The sequence below is a fragment of the Natrix helvetica genome (assembly GCF_964273705.1).
Source record: "Natrix helvetica genome assembly, chromosome: 2".
Classification (NCBI taxonomy): domain Eukaryota; kingdom Metazoa; phylum Chordata; class Lepidosauria; order Squamata; family Natricidae; genus Natrix; species Natrix helvetica.
Genome location: NC_138552.1, coordinates 7457128 through 7472227, shown reverse-complemented (window position 1 = coordinate 7472227; position 15100 = coordinate 7457128). Strand labels below are relative to the sequence as shown.

The window sequence follows — 15100 nt, the reverse complement described above, 5'->3', positions numbered from 1 at the left end:
CTCTCTCTTGTCTCTTTCTCTCTCACTGTCTTATCTCTCTCTTTCTCACTCTCTCTCACACACTTTCTCTTTCCCTTCCTCCCTTTCTCCTTCCCTCTCTCCTCTCTCTCTCCTTTCTCTCTCCCTCCCCCCTCCCCCCTCTATCATATATCTCTCTTTCTCACTCTCTCTCTCTTTCCCTTCCTCCCTTCCCTCTCTCTCTTTCTCTCCTGTCCCCTCCCCCTCTTTCTTTCTCCCTCTCTCCTCAGCCCCGTCTCCCAGGTTTAAGACTGCCAGACAGCAAAAAATATATGCATAAAAAAACAAAAAAACGCGAGGCAGGGTTCGCCCTAGAAATTAGCATTGCTATCTACGCCCGGCTGAGAATGTGAGCTAATCTCCTGCAGCAGAGCCGTTAAAATAATTGATGAATGTGGGCTGGTGTCTCAGGAGTGGAGGAGTGGGGGGGGGGAAGGGGCGGGGGAGGAGGTACTGATTTCACTCCGGTAGCGTCAGAATTGCGTCAATTTGGGTTTCAACCACGTCTTCGAGCTCAGAGCTCGGTGATTCAGAAGACCCGAACCAGCGGACAAGGGCTCACGAATTGCTGTGACGGAGGGGAAGACCCGACCAGGCCTGCCCTCTCTTCCGTCTCTCTTTATCTCTCTGTCCCCCTCCCACCCGCGACTGCTTCTCTACCTCCTCCTCTTCCTCCTCCTCCTCCTCTTTCCCAAACCTTCCCGGGTCTTTCGGGCTGGTATTGGCGCCGAGTCGGGAAACAAGTCTCCCCTGTTTTGGTTGGTGGGCTTGCGCGCGTGTTGCCTTTTTGCGCGGGGATCCGCCGGAGGGGGAAAAAAGAGGCAGGAGGAGAAGGGGGCGAAAAAAAAGAAACATTCAGCACCTTGGACAGCGCACGCAGCAAACAACATGGCTCCGATTACAGCCAGCCGAGAAGAATTTGGTAAGAAAGATTTTTTTTTTTTAAAAAAAGGGAGAAATTACAAAATGCGAATCCAGGTGGGTTTCATTTCCCCCCACCCCACCCTATCCAATCCTCCCAGGTCCTTCTCAAGCAAAGTAGATGACTCTGCCATTTTGGACTCCTTAGGGACTTAGAACCCTTGCGTGTTTCCACTTTGATCTTGGGGCTGGGGTGGGGTGGGGGTGGCGGGCTCTGTGCCTCCCTTTCCAAGCATCTGTGGCAGGATGGGTGGATTGGACAAAAGTTTGTTTCTTCTTCTTCTTCTTCTTCTTCTTCTTCTTCTTCTTCTTCTTCTTCTTCTTCTTCTTCTTCTTCTTCTTCTTCCTCCTCCTCCTCCTCCTCCTCCTCCTCCTCCTCCTCCTCCTCCTCCTCCTCCTCCTCCTCCTCCTCCTCCTCCTCCTCCTCCTCCTCCTCTTCTTCTTCTTCTTCTTCTTCTTCTTCTTCTTCTTCTTCTTCTTCTTCTTCTTCTTCTTCTTCTTCTCTTCTGCTGCTGCTTTTAGATGTTTGGATTATTCCTCCTTCTGTCCTCCTTCCCCTGATGTTGCAAACAGAATATAAGGACCGGAGTAAGGGGGTTGAGGACAGAGAAAGGATGGATTTGGATTTGCCTCGATCTTTGTTGGAAGGAAGCAGTGATCGAGAAGAGGATGAGTCATTTCAAACCTCTGTTCCACATGCTCTCGGGGGGAAAAATATGGTCATAATTGCTTCCGTTAGTGCAAGGGTAGCGACTAGACACTTAAAAAAAGATTAGTCATCCATCTCAACATTTCTATCGCTATGCCTTTCTACCTCTAAGTAGATGTCTGTTTGCCACTCCTCATAAGTGCTGTTTCTTGGATAATGCACATTGAAGTGTGTTACCTCATGCTTTTAACTCGGTGCAAGATTTCAGAGAGAAACTCGAAGTGGCTTTGGCTGTGAAAACCTGAAAATTATAACAAAATCAACCCTTGCGTTGGTATCTCTCCTTTGCTGGAAAGCTGAATAAATTAGTTTTTATTTGTGGACCAAGGGGAAAAAAATACATAGAGTTCTTTTTTTCAGGTGTTTAAGTGTGAGGTAGAGGAGTGAGTGAACATTGTCTCATTGATTGTCTTTGCCATGCCATGCTCTCAGTGTACCACCTTTACCGACAAAGTATTGTGTTTTAAACTCTTGATGGCCTCTTCTGGGACAATGGGATCATTTCTAAGCAACATATACTATTTCTTCCATACCTGGGTCAAGTCGTTTTTCTGGCTTTCCATTAAAATAAATCACTTCAATGTTGACTTCAGTTTGCATGCAGAGAATGTGCATATCGACACTCTTGAAATCTGCCTAGTTCTTTTTCTTGATAGCTGGTAGAGTCTCAAGTCGGCATCTCGTTCTCACACAGATGTTAGAATACCTAGGTGATGCTAGGAAAACAGCATCAAAGCAGATGGTGTTCCCACTGGGGGTTAAGAGAGAGCAGGATGAGTTGGGAATTCTTGGAATTCTTCTTGATCCATCCCCTCCTAGGTGCTTCTAATTTCATTTGCGACAGCTTGCTTGCCTCGTAATTGACTTTGGGAAGATAATTAATACCTGTAACTTTCTCCCAAGAACAATCTTCTGGGTGCAGGCTTCTAAGCAGTACCTGCAAACACAGAGGTTGGCAATTAAAACCTGTTCATGGGAGTTAATACCCACATTGTAAGCATCTTATGGAAATGTCATTTCCTCACTGCTGATCAGTTGTCCCTCAACTGGAAGAGACATTAAAAAGGGTGTGTGTGAAGGGAGTTAGTGACATAGAAAGAGGATACAGGGAACTGACCCACTGACCAACGTCTTATCCCAAAGCAAAATTTCCTGCAGACTAACGTACAACCACATGTTGTCTTCTCATTTATCAACCCTAATAAAAATGGAGAAGTCCTCTCTTCAAAAGACAAGATGCCAGAAGGCAATGCCTCCAAAAATGGCAATGGTCCATACTCAACCCTTTCAATGCTTGCTTAGTAGGTCCATTTCATTGTCCCGTTATTTTAACGGAGAGGTGAGTGCATTACCCTTCTCCCACTTAAAAGCGGAGTCTTCCTCGCCAATAAGAATAGTCAAGGACACATCCACTTTTCCTCTCCAGAAAATCCACCCTGCCAGAAAGAATACAGCACACATCTCCTAGCATACCTGTCCCCGCGCATGAAAGACACACTTCTTTTCTGCATTAATATTTCATGCGTTCCCATTTTGTGAGGAGTAGGTAGGTTTTCGTTTGGATGGCTGTTGCCAGTGCCTGGCACTTCAACTTCCTCGGAAATGTTACTTATGGGCAGAATTGGATTTCCAATTAGTGGCATTCATTTGGCCCTGTGCTGCTTACTCATGAAATGCTAATGATCTCCTTGGTGTCCCACTTTTATCTGTACTCCAGATGTCATTGCCGCTTCCATGCTGTTTTCCCTATTGCTGTCTAGAATGTGGGCTGTTTTCTCTGACTGACAGAGAAGGGGGAAAAATAATAGTTGCTGTGCTTGCAGAAGCAGAGGCTAAACCCTTGTTCTTTAGGCACCTACATTGCCAAGACTTCTGAAAATCCTCATCGGTTTCTTCTGAAATTAGAAAAGACAATATAAACCATGCACATAGGAGATAATGAAATAACAGGGGGGGGGGGAAATCTTTGTATACTATCTATATCAACACTGAGCTTAATATCAGTATGCCAGACTGGTGTAAAAAACTCATCAAAGTTAATATTTTCCTGCTGTATTGTAATCTGTTCTATAAAAGGTTTGTATAAAGATATGGTATGAAAGTGAACATTATGGGGATAATACATTTCAAATCTTTTTTTTTTTTTAATCGGCCAGATGAAAAGGAAAATGTGAAGGATGTAAGAGGGAATGAAGCGTCTTTGTATATTTAGTGAATCCGTAACTTTATCTAGGAAACCCACAAAATTTAATTGCCCCAGTCTGTTTATTACAAACCATGATTGCTAAACTCTTATTTCTCTCAATCATGCATGCATTTGGAGAAAACTCTCCAGACGGGATTTTTTTTTTTCATAGATACCTGCAGGGGGCACAAAATGAATATGCTTTCTCTTAGTATATTGTACAGTCCAATTGCTTCACTCTATCATTTTGCCGGATTCTTGCTAAGTTAACTATCACTTGTGATCTCCGAAGCCCGCCGTTCCTATAGTTGTTGACATTTGCTTTGATTTGCAGATGAAATCCCAACCGTGGTTGGGATCTTCAGTGCCTTTGGGCTGGTCTTCACCGTCTCGCTCTTTGCTTGGATCTGCTGCCAACGCAAATCTTCAAAAGACAACAAGACTCCTCCTTACAAATTTGTCCATGTGCTGAAGGGTGTTGATATTTATCCGGAGAACCTTAACAGCAAGAAGAAGTTTGGCGCAGAGGACAAAGGGGAAGCCAAAAACAAGCCCATGATGCCAAAGACGTCTCTGCATCTTGACCTGGAGAAACAAGACCTGAATGGCAACTTCCCCAAAACGATCCCTAAAGTACCAACTTCTTCAGATGTTGAGGGCTTCACTCCAAAGCTTTTTCCCGAGAGGGAAAAAGATTCAGTGTCTCCTGACAGCTTGAAGTCTACCACCTCAATATCTTCTGAAGAAAAGCAAGATAAATTAGGGACACTCCTTTTCTCCCTAGAGTACAACTTCGAAAAGAAGGCCTTCATGGTGAACATCAAAGAAGCAAGAGGCTTACCAGCCATGGATGAACAATCCATGACTTCTGACCCATACATTAAAATGACAATACTGCCCGAGAAGAAGCACAAGGTGAAAACTAGAGTGCTGAGGAAAACCTTAGATCCCGCTTTTGATGAAACGTTCACCTTTTATGGAATCCCTTATACGCAAATTCAAGATCTGAGCCTTCATTTTATGATTCTGAGCTTTGACCGGTTCTCCCGTGATGATGTCATTGGAGAAGTCCTGTTTCCCTTATCAGGAATCGAGTTGTCTGAAGGAAGGATGCTGATGAACAAGGAAATCATCAAGAAAAATGTTAGGGTAATTGATCTTACTTATTCTTTCTACCCCCCCTCCCACCTCCTACTTGAGAAGTATTTTGAAGAGGTGAGTTGTATGAATAGCAGCATCCTGTTGACATTTTGAAGAAATGAATGAATTAGGAATAGAACAGAATAGAAAATATGGAATGGAATGGAATAGAATAGAAAATATGGAATAGAATAGAATAGAATAGAATAGAATAGAATAGAAAAATATGGAAAGGAACGGAATGGAATGGAATGGAACAGAACAGAATAGAATAGAAAATATGGAATAGAATGGAATAGAATAGAATAGAATACAACAGGATAGAAAATATGGAATGGAATGGAATAGAATAGAAAATATGGAATGGAATGGAATAGAATAGAATAAAAAAGAGAAATATGGAACGGAACGGAATGGAATGGAACAGAACAGAACAGAACAGAATAGAATAGAAAATATGGAATGGAATAGAGTAGAATAGAATAGAACAGAAAATATGGAATTGAATGGAATAGAATAGAAAATATGGAATGGAATAGAATAGAATAGAAAATATGGCACGGAATGGTATAGAATAGAATAGAATAGAATAGAATAGAAGAGAAGAGAAGAGAAGAGAAGAGAAGAGAAAATTTGGAATGGAATGGAATGGAATAGAATAGAATAGAATAGAATAGAAAATATGGAATAGAATAGAATAGAATAGAACAGAATAGAAAATATGGAATGGAATAGAATAGAATGGAATAGAAAATATGGAATGGAATGGAATAGAATAGAATAGAATAGAATAGAATAGAAAATATGGAATAGAATGGAATAGAATAGAATGGAATAGAATAGAATAGAAAATATGGAATGGAATGGAATAGAATAGAATAGAAAATATGGAATGGAATAGAATAGAACAGAACAGAACAGGATAGAAAATATGGAATGGAATGGAATGGAATGGAATGGAATGGAATAGAATGGAATAGAATAGAATAGAATAGAATAGAATAGAATAGAATAGAATAGAATAGAATAGAATAGAATAGAATAGAATAGAATAGAATAGAATAGAATAGAATATTCTTTATTGGCCAAGTGTGATTGGACACACAAGGAATTTGTCTTTGGTGCAGATGCTCTCAGTGTACATAAAAAGACAAGATACGTTCATCAAGAACCGTAAGGTGCAACACTTAATGCTAGTCATAGGGTACAAATAAGCAATCAGGAAACAATCAATATTAAATCTAAACATGATAAAAGGACTTGCAAACCCATATTCTGTCTATGAGATTATCAATCATTAAGGTAGCCCTAAAAGTGCTTTACCAAAAGGCAACTGGACTTTCTCATTTATTTTTCCCTTGAAAACATTTCAAGGAAAACATCCAGTTTTGCAGCTAAGAAATGTTTTCAAAGAAAAAAACAAACAAGCAAACAAGGAAGTCCAATTTTGGAAAAGCACTTTTGGACAATATTCTCTTTTCACTTACATCAGGCCAGACAAGAAAGGAATTTTTTTGGCCCTTTAATGAGCCCCCATAATCCCTTGCATCAGGGTGGAGTCGGAGCCACTGAATGTACCTGAGTGTTTACTAGCCGGATGCCCTTCCTGTCGTCGATGCGGAGTTCGCAGCCGATACATTCCCATTGTGCCCAGAGAGAGAAATATCTGCCGCTACCCAGGATCGAACTCACAGTCTTCTGATTGTGAGGCGAGAACTCCACCTCTAGGCCACCTCACCACTCAGGCAGGAAAGGAAACGACTTATAATAAAATAACTCTTGAGACTGAATCTAAGTCTCCCTTTCCCAATTCCCACTTAGTAGTTAGCGCACGTGTTTGGGCACTTAAGATAACAACCCACTTCCAGAGTTGTGTACAACGTAGTGGGATAAGCCATGTCTCAGAATATTACAAGGTGTTTTAAATGAGCCAGGACCACAGGTCGATGTCACTGGCAGCAGCTCTCCAAGGGATTGCAGAGACCCAACCTGTAGTTAATGATCCATCCTGCCTGTGGTTAAAACTTGGTTTGATGACCCTTCTGTGCTGATTAACAGGGATAGATCCTGCACCCTGGCAAATTCAGTGTAGGAACTTGCATCAGGACAAAAGCCCGCAGGACATATTTTGTGTTATCAGCATCGAGGCATCAAACTCAACTCATCACAATAGAGCAGCTCTCTTATGCTCTGATTGATTATGGAGTACCCGGGGGCGGCGGGGGGGGGGGGCATAATGCTGAACTGCTTAATAGCTCTAAGAGTGGGGCTCACAGATTTGGTAGGATCAGCAATAATTCGGACATAATTCACGCCTGTGACAGGATAAAGGAAATAATCTACTGGCTGAATTTTACGAGCTTCCTTCGTAAGACAAACTCATTTCACAGGAGGCAGACCAGGAGACACCTTGAGTTCCTTGTCAAGCATAGTGTAGCAATCAAAGCACAAAGATACACAGTAAGTCAATAGTTTACGAGCTTTGACAGGAACAAGAAATTAGACAACAGTCCGCAGGACGGCTGTGAACTGTTGATTAAACTCTATCCAGAGGTAATCAGATCAACTGCCAAAGAAACAATTCCGCTCCTTTCTGCCTCTGAGACAGTAATATTAATATTTTATTTGTGATTTAAAATATTGGATGAACACAAACTAATTACAGACACGGTCCAGGGATTAGGCTAGGTCAGTGGTGAAATCCAATTTTTTTTTAATACCGGTTCTGTGGGCGTGGCTTGGTGGGCGTGGCAGGGGAAGGAGACTGCAAAATCTCCATTCCCACCCCACTCTGGGGCCAGCCAGAGGTGGTATTTGCCGGTTCTCTGAACTACTCAAAATTCCCGCTATCGGTTCTCCAGAACCTGTCAGAACCTGCTGAATTTCACCCCTGGGCTATCAAACAATAAAGCATTATAAGAGAGTAACAAATTTGGAAGCAATATTGGAGATTTCCTAGTCCAACCCCATGCTCAAGCAGGAGAGCCTATAACATTTCAGACATATGCTTGTCCAATCTCTTCTTTAAAAACTTCATTAATGGAGCATCCACAACTTCTGAAGGCAATTAATCCACTGATTAATTGTTCTCACTGCCAGGAAATTTCTCCTTACTTCTAGGTTGCTTGCCTCCTGGATTAGTTTCCATCCATTGCTTCTTCTGGTGCTTTGGAGAATAGTTTGACTCCCTCTTCTTTATGGCAACCCTTTAGATATCGGAACCCTGCTATCATGTCTCCCCTGGTCCTTCTTTCTATTAAACTAGACATACCCAGTTCCTGCAACCGTTCTTCATATGTTTTGGTCTCCAGTCTCCTAATCCTCTTTGCTGCTCTTCTCTGCAACTCTTTCTAGAGTCTCAACATCTTTTTTACATCGTGGCGACCAGAACTGAATGCTATATTCCAAGTGTGGCCTTACCAAGGCATTATAAAGTGGTATTAACACTTCAGGTGATCTTGATTCTATCCCTCTGTTTGTGCAGCCTAGAACTGTGTTGGCTTTTTTGGCAGCTGCTGCACACGGATGGCTCCTATTTAAATGGTTGTCCACTAGGACTCCAAGATCCCTTTCACAATTACTATTGTTGAGCAAGGTACCACCTATACTGTACCTGTGCATTTCGTTTCTCTTGCCTAAATGTAGAACTTTACTCTTTTCACCATTGAATTTCATTTTATTAGATAAAGCCCAATGTTCAAGTTTGTCAAGATCCTTCTGTATCTTAAGCCTGTCTTCTGGAGTGTTGGCTATTCCGGCCAGCTTGGTGTCATCTGCAAATTAGATAAGTTCCCCATCTATCCCCTCATCCAAATCATTGATGAAGATGTTGAAGAGTACTGGGCCTAAAACAGAGCCTTGGGGTACTCCACTGCATGCAGATGCAGTTCCATTGAGGACTATACGTTGTCACCCATATCATCACCACACAAATCTTAAACACATTCAGGACAAGATGAGGAATCAAAAGTCAGCATACTTACCCACTTTCCCCTTACTGAGTATCAAAGGAATGTTTGCTAAAGAAACTCATCCACTAAATTCTAGATCTATAATGAAACACACCCTATAAACGTTCAAAATGAAAACGGTATAAGGTATAGCATTTTCATTTTAAAGCCTAATAGATTTTGTCATTATAAATCTAGGATTTAAGCGTGTGACTTTGCTTAGCAAATATAAGATATAGAAAGTAAGAAAGGTGATTTTGAAAGAAACATTCAGGAACCGATACCTAGGCAAAAAGTACTATTTTTTTTTAAAAAAAATCCAGTGTCATGAGTTAATATTTCCAAGGGAGACAGATGCTTCCCTAATTAACTGGAGTATCAGAAGTGGGAGGAGGTATAGCACACTCAGAATACAGAATGATAGAATTGGAAGGAACCATGGAGGTTATTCTGACCCAGGCTTCCTTAGAAGAAGAGTCTTGATCCCCGAAAAAAAACCTTTTATTTACACGACTGTGAATTCCTTTCATTCACAGTCAGCAAGGCTTGGCAAACAGTCTTTCAGAGGAATATTTATCAACACACACCCCATCTCGTTTGGAGAGCTGCCAAATAACTAGGTTCCAAATGCAGGGCAAGGCGGCGCTTGGCATAGAGCAGGGGTGTCCAAACTTGGAAACTTTAAGACTTGTGGACTTCAACTCCCAGAATTCCCCAGCCAGGCTGGCTGGGGAATTTTGGGAGTTGAAGTCCACAAGTCTTAAAGTTCCCAAGTTTGGACACCCCTGGCATAGAGTCTCTTATAGTCACAAACAGAACTTTCCACTCTTGAAATGACCAAATGAACAAATTGTTTCCTGCAAAAGCCCACTCCCCATTCGCTCCTCTTTTGTTTCCTATGGGAGGGGCCATACACCTCCAAGGTCTGGCTTTACTCCCAAGTAAACCCTGCTTTCTTAATTGTTCTTGTCTTTTGGTAGTTCTGCGAATGCGCAGACTGGGAACAGGCTCCAGCTGTTCCTCTGCCTCACTGCTGTCTCTCCCTCTCTGTCTCTCATGCAAAGCCCTTGTCTGAGCTTTCTTCAGCCCTCAGGACTGGCCCATGTTCCTCCCCAACCCCCTCACTGTCCAACTCTGCTGCCAGCTCCACTGGCCACCGGTGGGTCCCAATAGAGGTCTTCTAGTCTAACCCCCTGCTTGAGCAGGAGATCCCATATTCAGATTCAATTTTTGTAGCCTATCTCAGTAAATTGTTGTTGTTTTTTAAGTCTTCCTGGGCACTAGATTTTCTGGTCTGGTCTACTTACTGGGGCTGGAGACAGGTCATTCTGCAATAAAGACTAAGAATATTATTGGTTTGGAAAGTATATCTGGTTTTAGATAGAAATAGATTTTAACTAATCTCAACTGGTGACAGTACAAGACTTATTTTGAGTTCAGAAGGTAAACAGAGTTGAGCTTGATAAGAGACTTCCCTTAAATACCAACGTTATATGTTGAGATGGTGAAATTATTTTTTTGAAGAAGGCAATGATAATCCACTTTTTGGGAATTTAAGAATAACAGAATAAAAGAGTTAAAGGGGACTTTGGAGGTCTTCTCATCCAACACCCTTCTCAAGCAAGAAACCCTAGACCCCCCCCCCCAGTGGTGGGATTCAAAATTTTTACTACCAGTTCTGTGGGCATGGCTTGGTGGGTGTGGCTTGATGGGCGTCTCAGGGGAAAGCTACTATAAAATCTCAATTCCCTCCCCACTCCAGGGAAAGGATACCACAAAATCCCCATTTCCTCCTGATCAGCTGGGACTCAGGAGGCAGAGAATAGATGGGGGTGGGGCCAGTCAGAGGTGGTATTTACCGGTTCTCCTGAACTGATCAGAACCTATTGAATACCATCTCTGCCCTCCCCACCATCTCTCCCACACACACGTCTGTCTGTCTGTCTGTCTGTCTGTCTGTCTGTCGTCGGTCTGTCTGTCTGTCTGTCGGTCTGTCGGTCTGTCGGTCGGTCTGTCTATCTATCTATCTATCTATCTATCTATCTATCTATCTATCTATCTATCATCTATGTCTGTCTGTCTGTCTGTCTGTCTGTCTGTCTGTCTGTCTGTCTGTCTATCTATCTATCTATCTATCTATCTATCTATCTATCTATCTATCTATCTATCTATCTATCTCAAACACAGGAACTCTACAGTCTAGGCAATTCAAATGAATATAGGTTGATTGCACCCTTTTGCTCTCTAGAAGAATCTGAGCTACTAATGGTGAAAGGAAATTGGCAGTAGATAAAAGTCAATGGGTGGGCTGGACTTAGATGTCTTATGGGTGTGAAGGGACTTGAGGCTGATGATGTGTTTGTCCCCTCCCTTGGGCTCAGCCTGGTCATCTCCTGCAATCTATCATCCCCCTTCCTTCCTCTCTCTCTCTCTCTCTCTCTCCCTCCCTCCCTCCATCCATCCATCCATCCATCCATCCATCCATCCATCCATCTATCTATCTATCTATCTATCTATCTATCTATCTTATCTCTCTCATCTCTCTCTTTTTATATCTTTCTATCTCCATCCATCCATCCATATCTATCTATCTATCTATCTATCTATCTATCTATCTATCTATCTATCATCTGTCTGTCTGTCTGTCCGTCCGTCCGTCCGTCCGTCCATCCATCTATCCATCCATCCATCCATCCATCCATCCATCCATCCATCCATCCATCCATCTAGCTATCATCTATCTATCTATTTATCTATCTATCTATCTATCTATCTATCTATCTATCTATCTATCATCTATCTATCTATCTATCTATTTATCTCTCATCCTCTCTCTCTCCTATCTATCTATCTATCTATCTATCTATCTATCTATCTATCTATCATCTATCTATCTAATCTCTCATCTATCTCTATCTGTCTGTCTGTCTGTCTATCTATCTATCCATCCATCCATCCATCCATCCATTCATCCATCCATCCATCCATCCATCTATCTATCTATCTATCTATCTATCATCTATGTCTGTCTATCTATCTATCTATCATCTATCTATCTATCTATCTATCTATCTATCTATCTATCTATCATCTATCTTATCTCTCTCATCTCTCTCTCTCCCCCTAGCATCTCTCTCTTTCTCTCTCTCTCTCACACACACACATCATCATCATCATCTATTTCTCTGTCTGTCATCTCTGCTATGCATATTGACAAAGAGATGGTATCACTCCTTGTAGAGCCAAATGGTGCCATCCATTTACTGATGGTTTTAATTTAGGGAAACTCAATATTACCTTCTAAAGAATAGCCCAATATGAAAAGGATTGCCGAAGGTGGGTTGGCTGTTGGAGTGGGTTTAGTAGGAGAAAAAAGTAAAGCATTCAGGGTAGGGTTTTGATATTCAGAAAAGGATAGAATTTACTGGGGACCAAACACCTCATCCATCAGAACATTTTATCATGCTAAATTTGTTTTGGGCACTTCTGCCTGCCAAGGAGTGTCAGAGTGACAATAGCATCATTGTAGCATTGCCACATAAGCCCCGCCTCTTTTTGATGGGCATCATGACATGGCATGCATGCTCCAAAGTTGTAGTGAGATGCAATGAGGTGTTGCTGTAGGGATAAAGATGCATTCAAAGTCACATCCCGTACACCTTCAACATGCATCCCTTAGGATTTTTATCTTGACTTATTTCCTTCCCCCTAAATTGGTACGTGGCAAAGTAAGAAAAATAAGCTTGTAGATTGCAATTGTAGTCAGTTACCTAGGCAGATCAATACACATCTGTTGTAGCAGCCTTGTTTATGCACCATATTTTCATCCTTTAATCATTCCATCCTAACTTTAAGACATGAGTTTCACCCTTGGAGAAGCACAATATTTAAGATGAGGCTGATCAAAGCGAAAGGAGTATCTCTAATGATTAATGAATGATTATCAGTTGATTCTGCTGTGTCTGATGATTAATGGATATTCCTGCTTCAACATGCATATGAGAACATAGAATATTATTTTAACTGTGTTGATCTCAATGATTAATGGGTTTTGTTAAATCATTAACTACCCAATGTCACATTCTTGAGAATTTCCAGCCAATGTTGGGAAAACTACCATATTTTTTTGGAGTATAAGACGCACCAAGATTTTGAAGAAGTAATTTTTTTAAAAAAAAGTTTTTGCACTCTGCAGACCTCCCAAACCCTCTGCACGCCTCATTTTTATGTGAAAAACGGGGCATGCAGAGAGTTTGAGAGGTATGCAAAGTGCTCCTGGGGACTAGGGGTGGGGGATGACAAAATGAGCAAAAAAAACAGGCATGCATAGCCTTTAGGAGACTTGTAGAGTGCTCCTGGGGACTGGGGGGGGGGGCAAACATAAAGCAAAAAACGACCCGTTTTTCGCTCATTTTTGCCCTCCCCAGGAACACTTTACAGGCCTCCCAAGCCCTCTGCATGTCCATTTTTGTGAAGGGGATGGGGTTTTGGGAGGCCAAAAATGCTGTATTCAGTGTATAAGATGCAGCAAGATTTTAATCCTCTTTTTTTGGGTGAAAACGGTGTGCTTATACTCCAAATAATATTTTACTACATGTCTGGGTAGAAATATTTCCAAAATCTGCTACTGGAGTTGCTGAAGTTTATTTATTGCAAATCATCATTTATACTAGCCAAAATGGTATGAATTCTGTCATTTGGCATGCCAAAAATGTTCTCGCACAAAAATTAGTATTGATACATTGTCTTTATCAATTTGTTGCTGTTGGTTGCAAAGTCATGTCCGATCCATTGCAACACCATGGACAACGTTCCTCCAGGCCTTCCTGTCCTCTACCATCCCCCAGAGTCTATTTAAGCTCATGCCTTACTGCTTCTTTGACTCCATCCAGCCTCATTCTCTGCCGTCCCCTTCTCCTTTTGTCCTCAGTCTTTCCCAGCATGAGGCTCTTCTCCAGTGAGACTTTCCTTCTCATTAGGTGGCCAAAGTATTTGAGTTTCATCTTCAGGATCTGGCCTTCTAATGAGCAGTTCAGGGTTGATCTCCTCTAGGACTGACCGGTTGGATCATCTTGCAGTCCAAGGGACTTGCAGGAGTCTTCTCCAGCATCAGAGTTCAAAGGCCTCCATTCTTTGGCGCTCAGCCTTTCTTATGGTCCAACTTTCACAGCCGTCCATTGCAACTGGGGAAACCAGAGCCTTGACTATACACACTTTTGTTGGCAGGGTGATGTCTTCATCAATAGTGGAATATATCAACTAATATATAAATGAGAGCAAATCCCACTCTCTTGTAGCACTGATGATGTTACTAGATGGGTAAGGAAATGTCTGGAAGAAAACAACCAAACTCAGTGAGCGCCAAGCATCATACATGTCAACCCTGAGCTACAAATATTGTCATCAATCAATCAATCAATCAATCACCATGCACAGTATATTCTGCCTTCCAGTAAATCCAATGACAAAAAGGTTGATTCTAATGGCTTTGAATATTGCCTATTATTGCCATGGATAAAATCCATAGAATCTGCCAACTCTCCATCAGAGATTATACTACCTGAGACTTCTCAGGAAACAACAATTGAATGAAAAACTGCTGGCGACCTTCTACCGCTGCACCATAGAGAGTATTTTAACTTACTGCACCTGTGTATGGTTTGCCAACTGCACAGTGGTAGATAGGACAGCACTCCAGAGTGTTAATGCCATTGCCCAGAGGATCATGGGTTGCCCTGTCCCCTCCTTGGAAGAGCTTTATAGCTCCCGCTGCCTTAAGAAAGTTCAAAACACTCTTAAAGATCCATCTCATCCCCTTTTTTTGAACTATTACCATCTGGCAGACGGTACAGGACAATAAAAACAAGGACAAATAGGCTGAAAAACAGCTTCTATCCCAGGGCAGTAACTATATTGAATTCTAATGTATAGTGCAATATTAATGCAATATTGGGTTTTCAGCTTCAATTATATAGCATGTGAAGGATATGTGTTTGTGTTTTTATTTTGATAGTTATAACATACACTGAAGGTGGAATTTAATTTCATTGTACGATGTGCAATGACAATAAAATAAAGTAAACTAAATTAAACTCTAGCACAAATTCCCAGGAATCCATTAAACTTCAGTTGGCCAATCAAAATAAGCAGCATCCTGAAAGATGTAGGCATCAGTTT

At 41.6% G+C, this 15100-nt stretch overlaps 1 protein-coding gene across 2 annotated transcripts in view; it reads left to right on the top strand.

Annotated features, from left to right (window-relative positions):
- The window catches only part of SYT4 (synaptotagmin 4), a 40039-nt gene that overhangs the window by 15003 nt on the left and 9936 nt on the right, over positions 1 to 15100 (top strand). Inside the window, exons 1-2 of one of the 2 annotated variants that reach the window (XM_081942566.1) lie at positions 571 to 940; positions 4168 to 4982. In XM_081942566.1, the coding sequence (XP_081798692.1) occupies positions 907 to 940; positions 4168 to 4982 (849 nt within the window). In that variant the 5' untranslated portion in view covers positions 571 to 906. Of the gene's footprint in view, positions 1 to 570; positions 941 to 4167; positions 4983 to 15100 lie in introns of those variants that run through there. The other variant, XM_081942567.1, reaches the window with a different exon arrangement.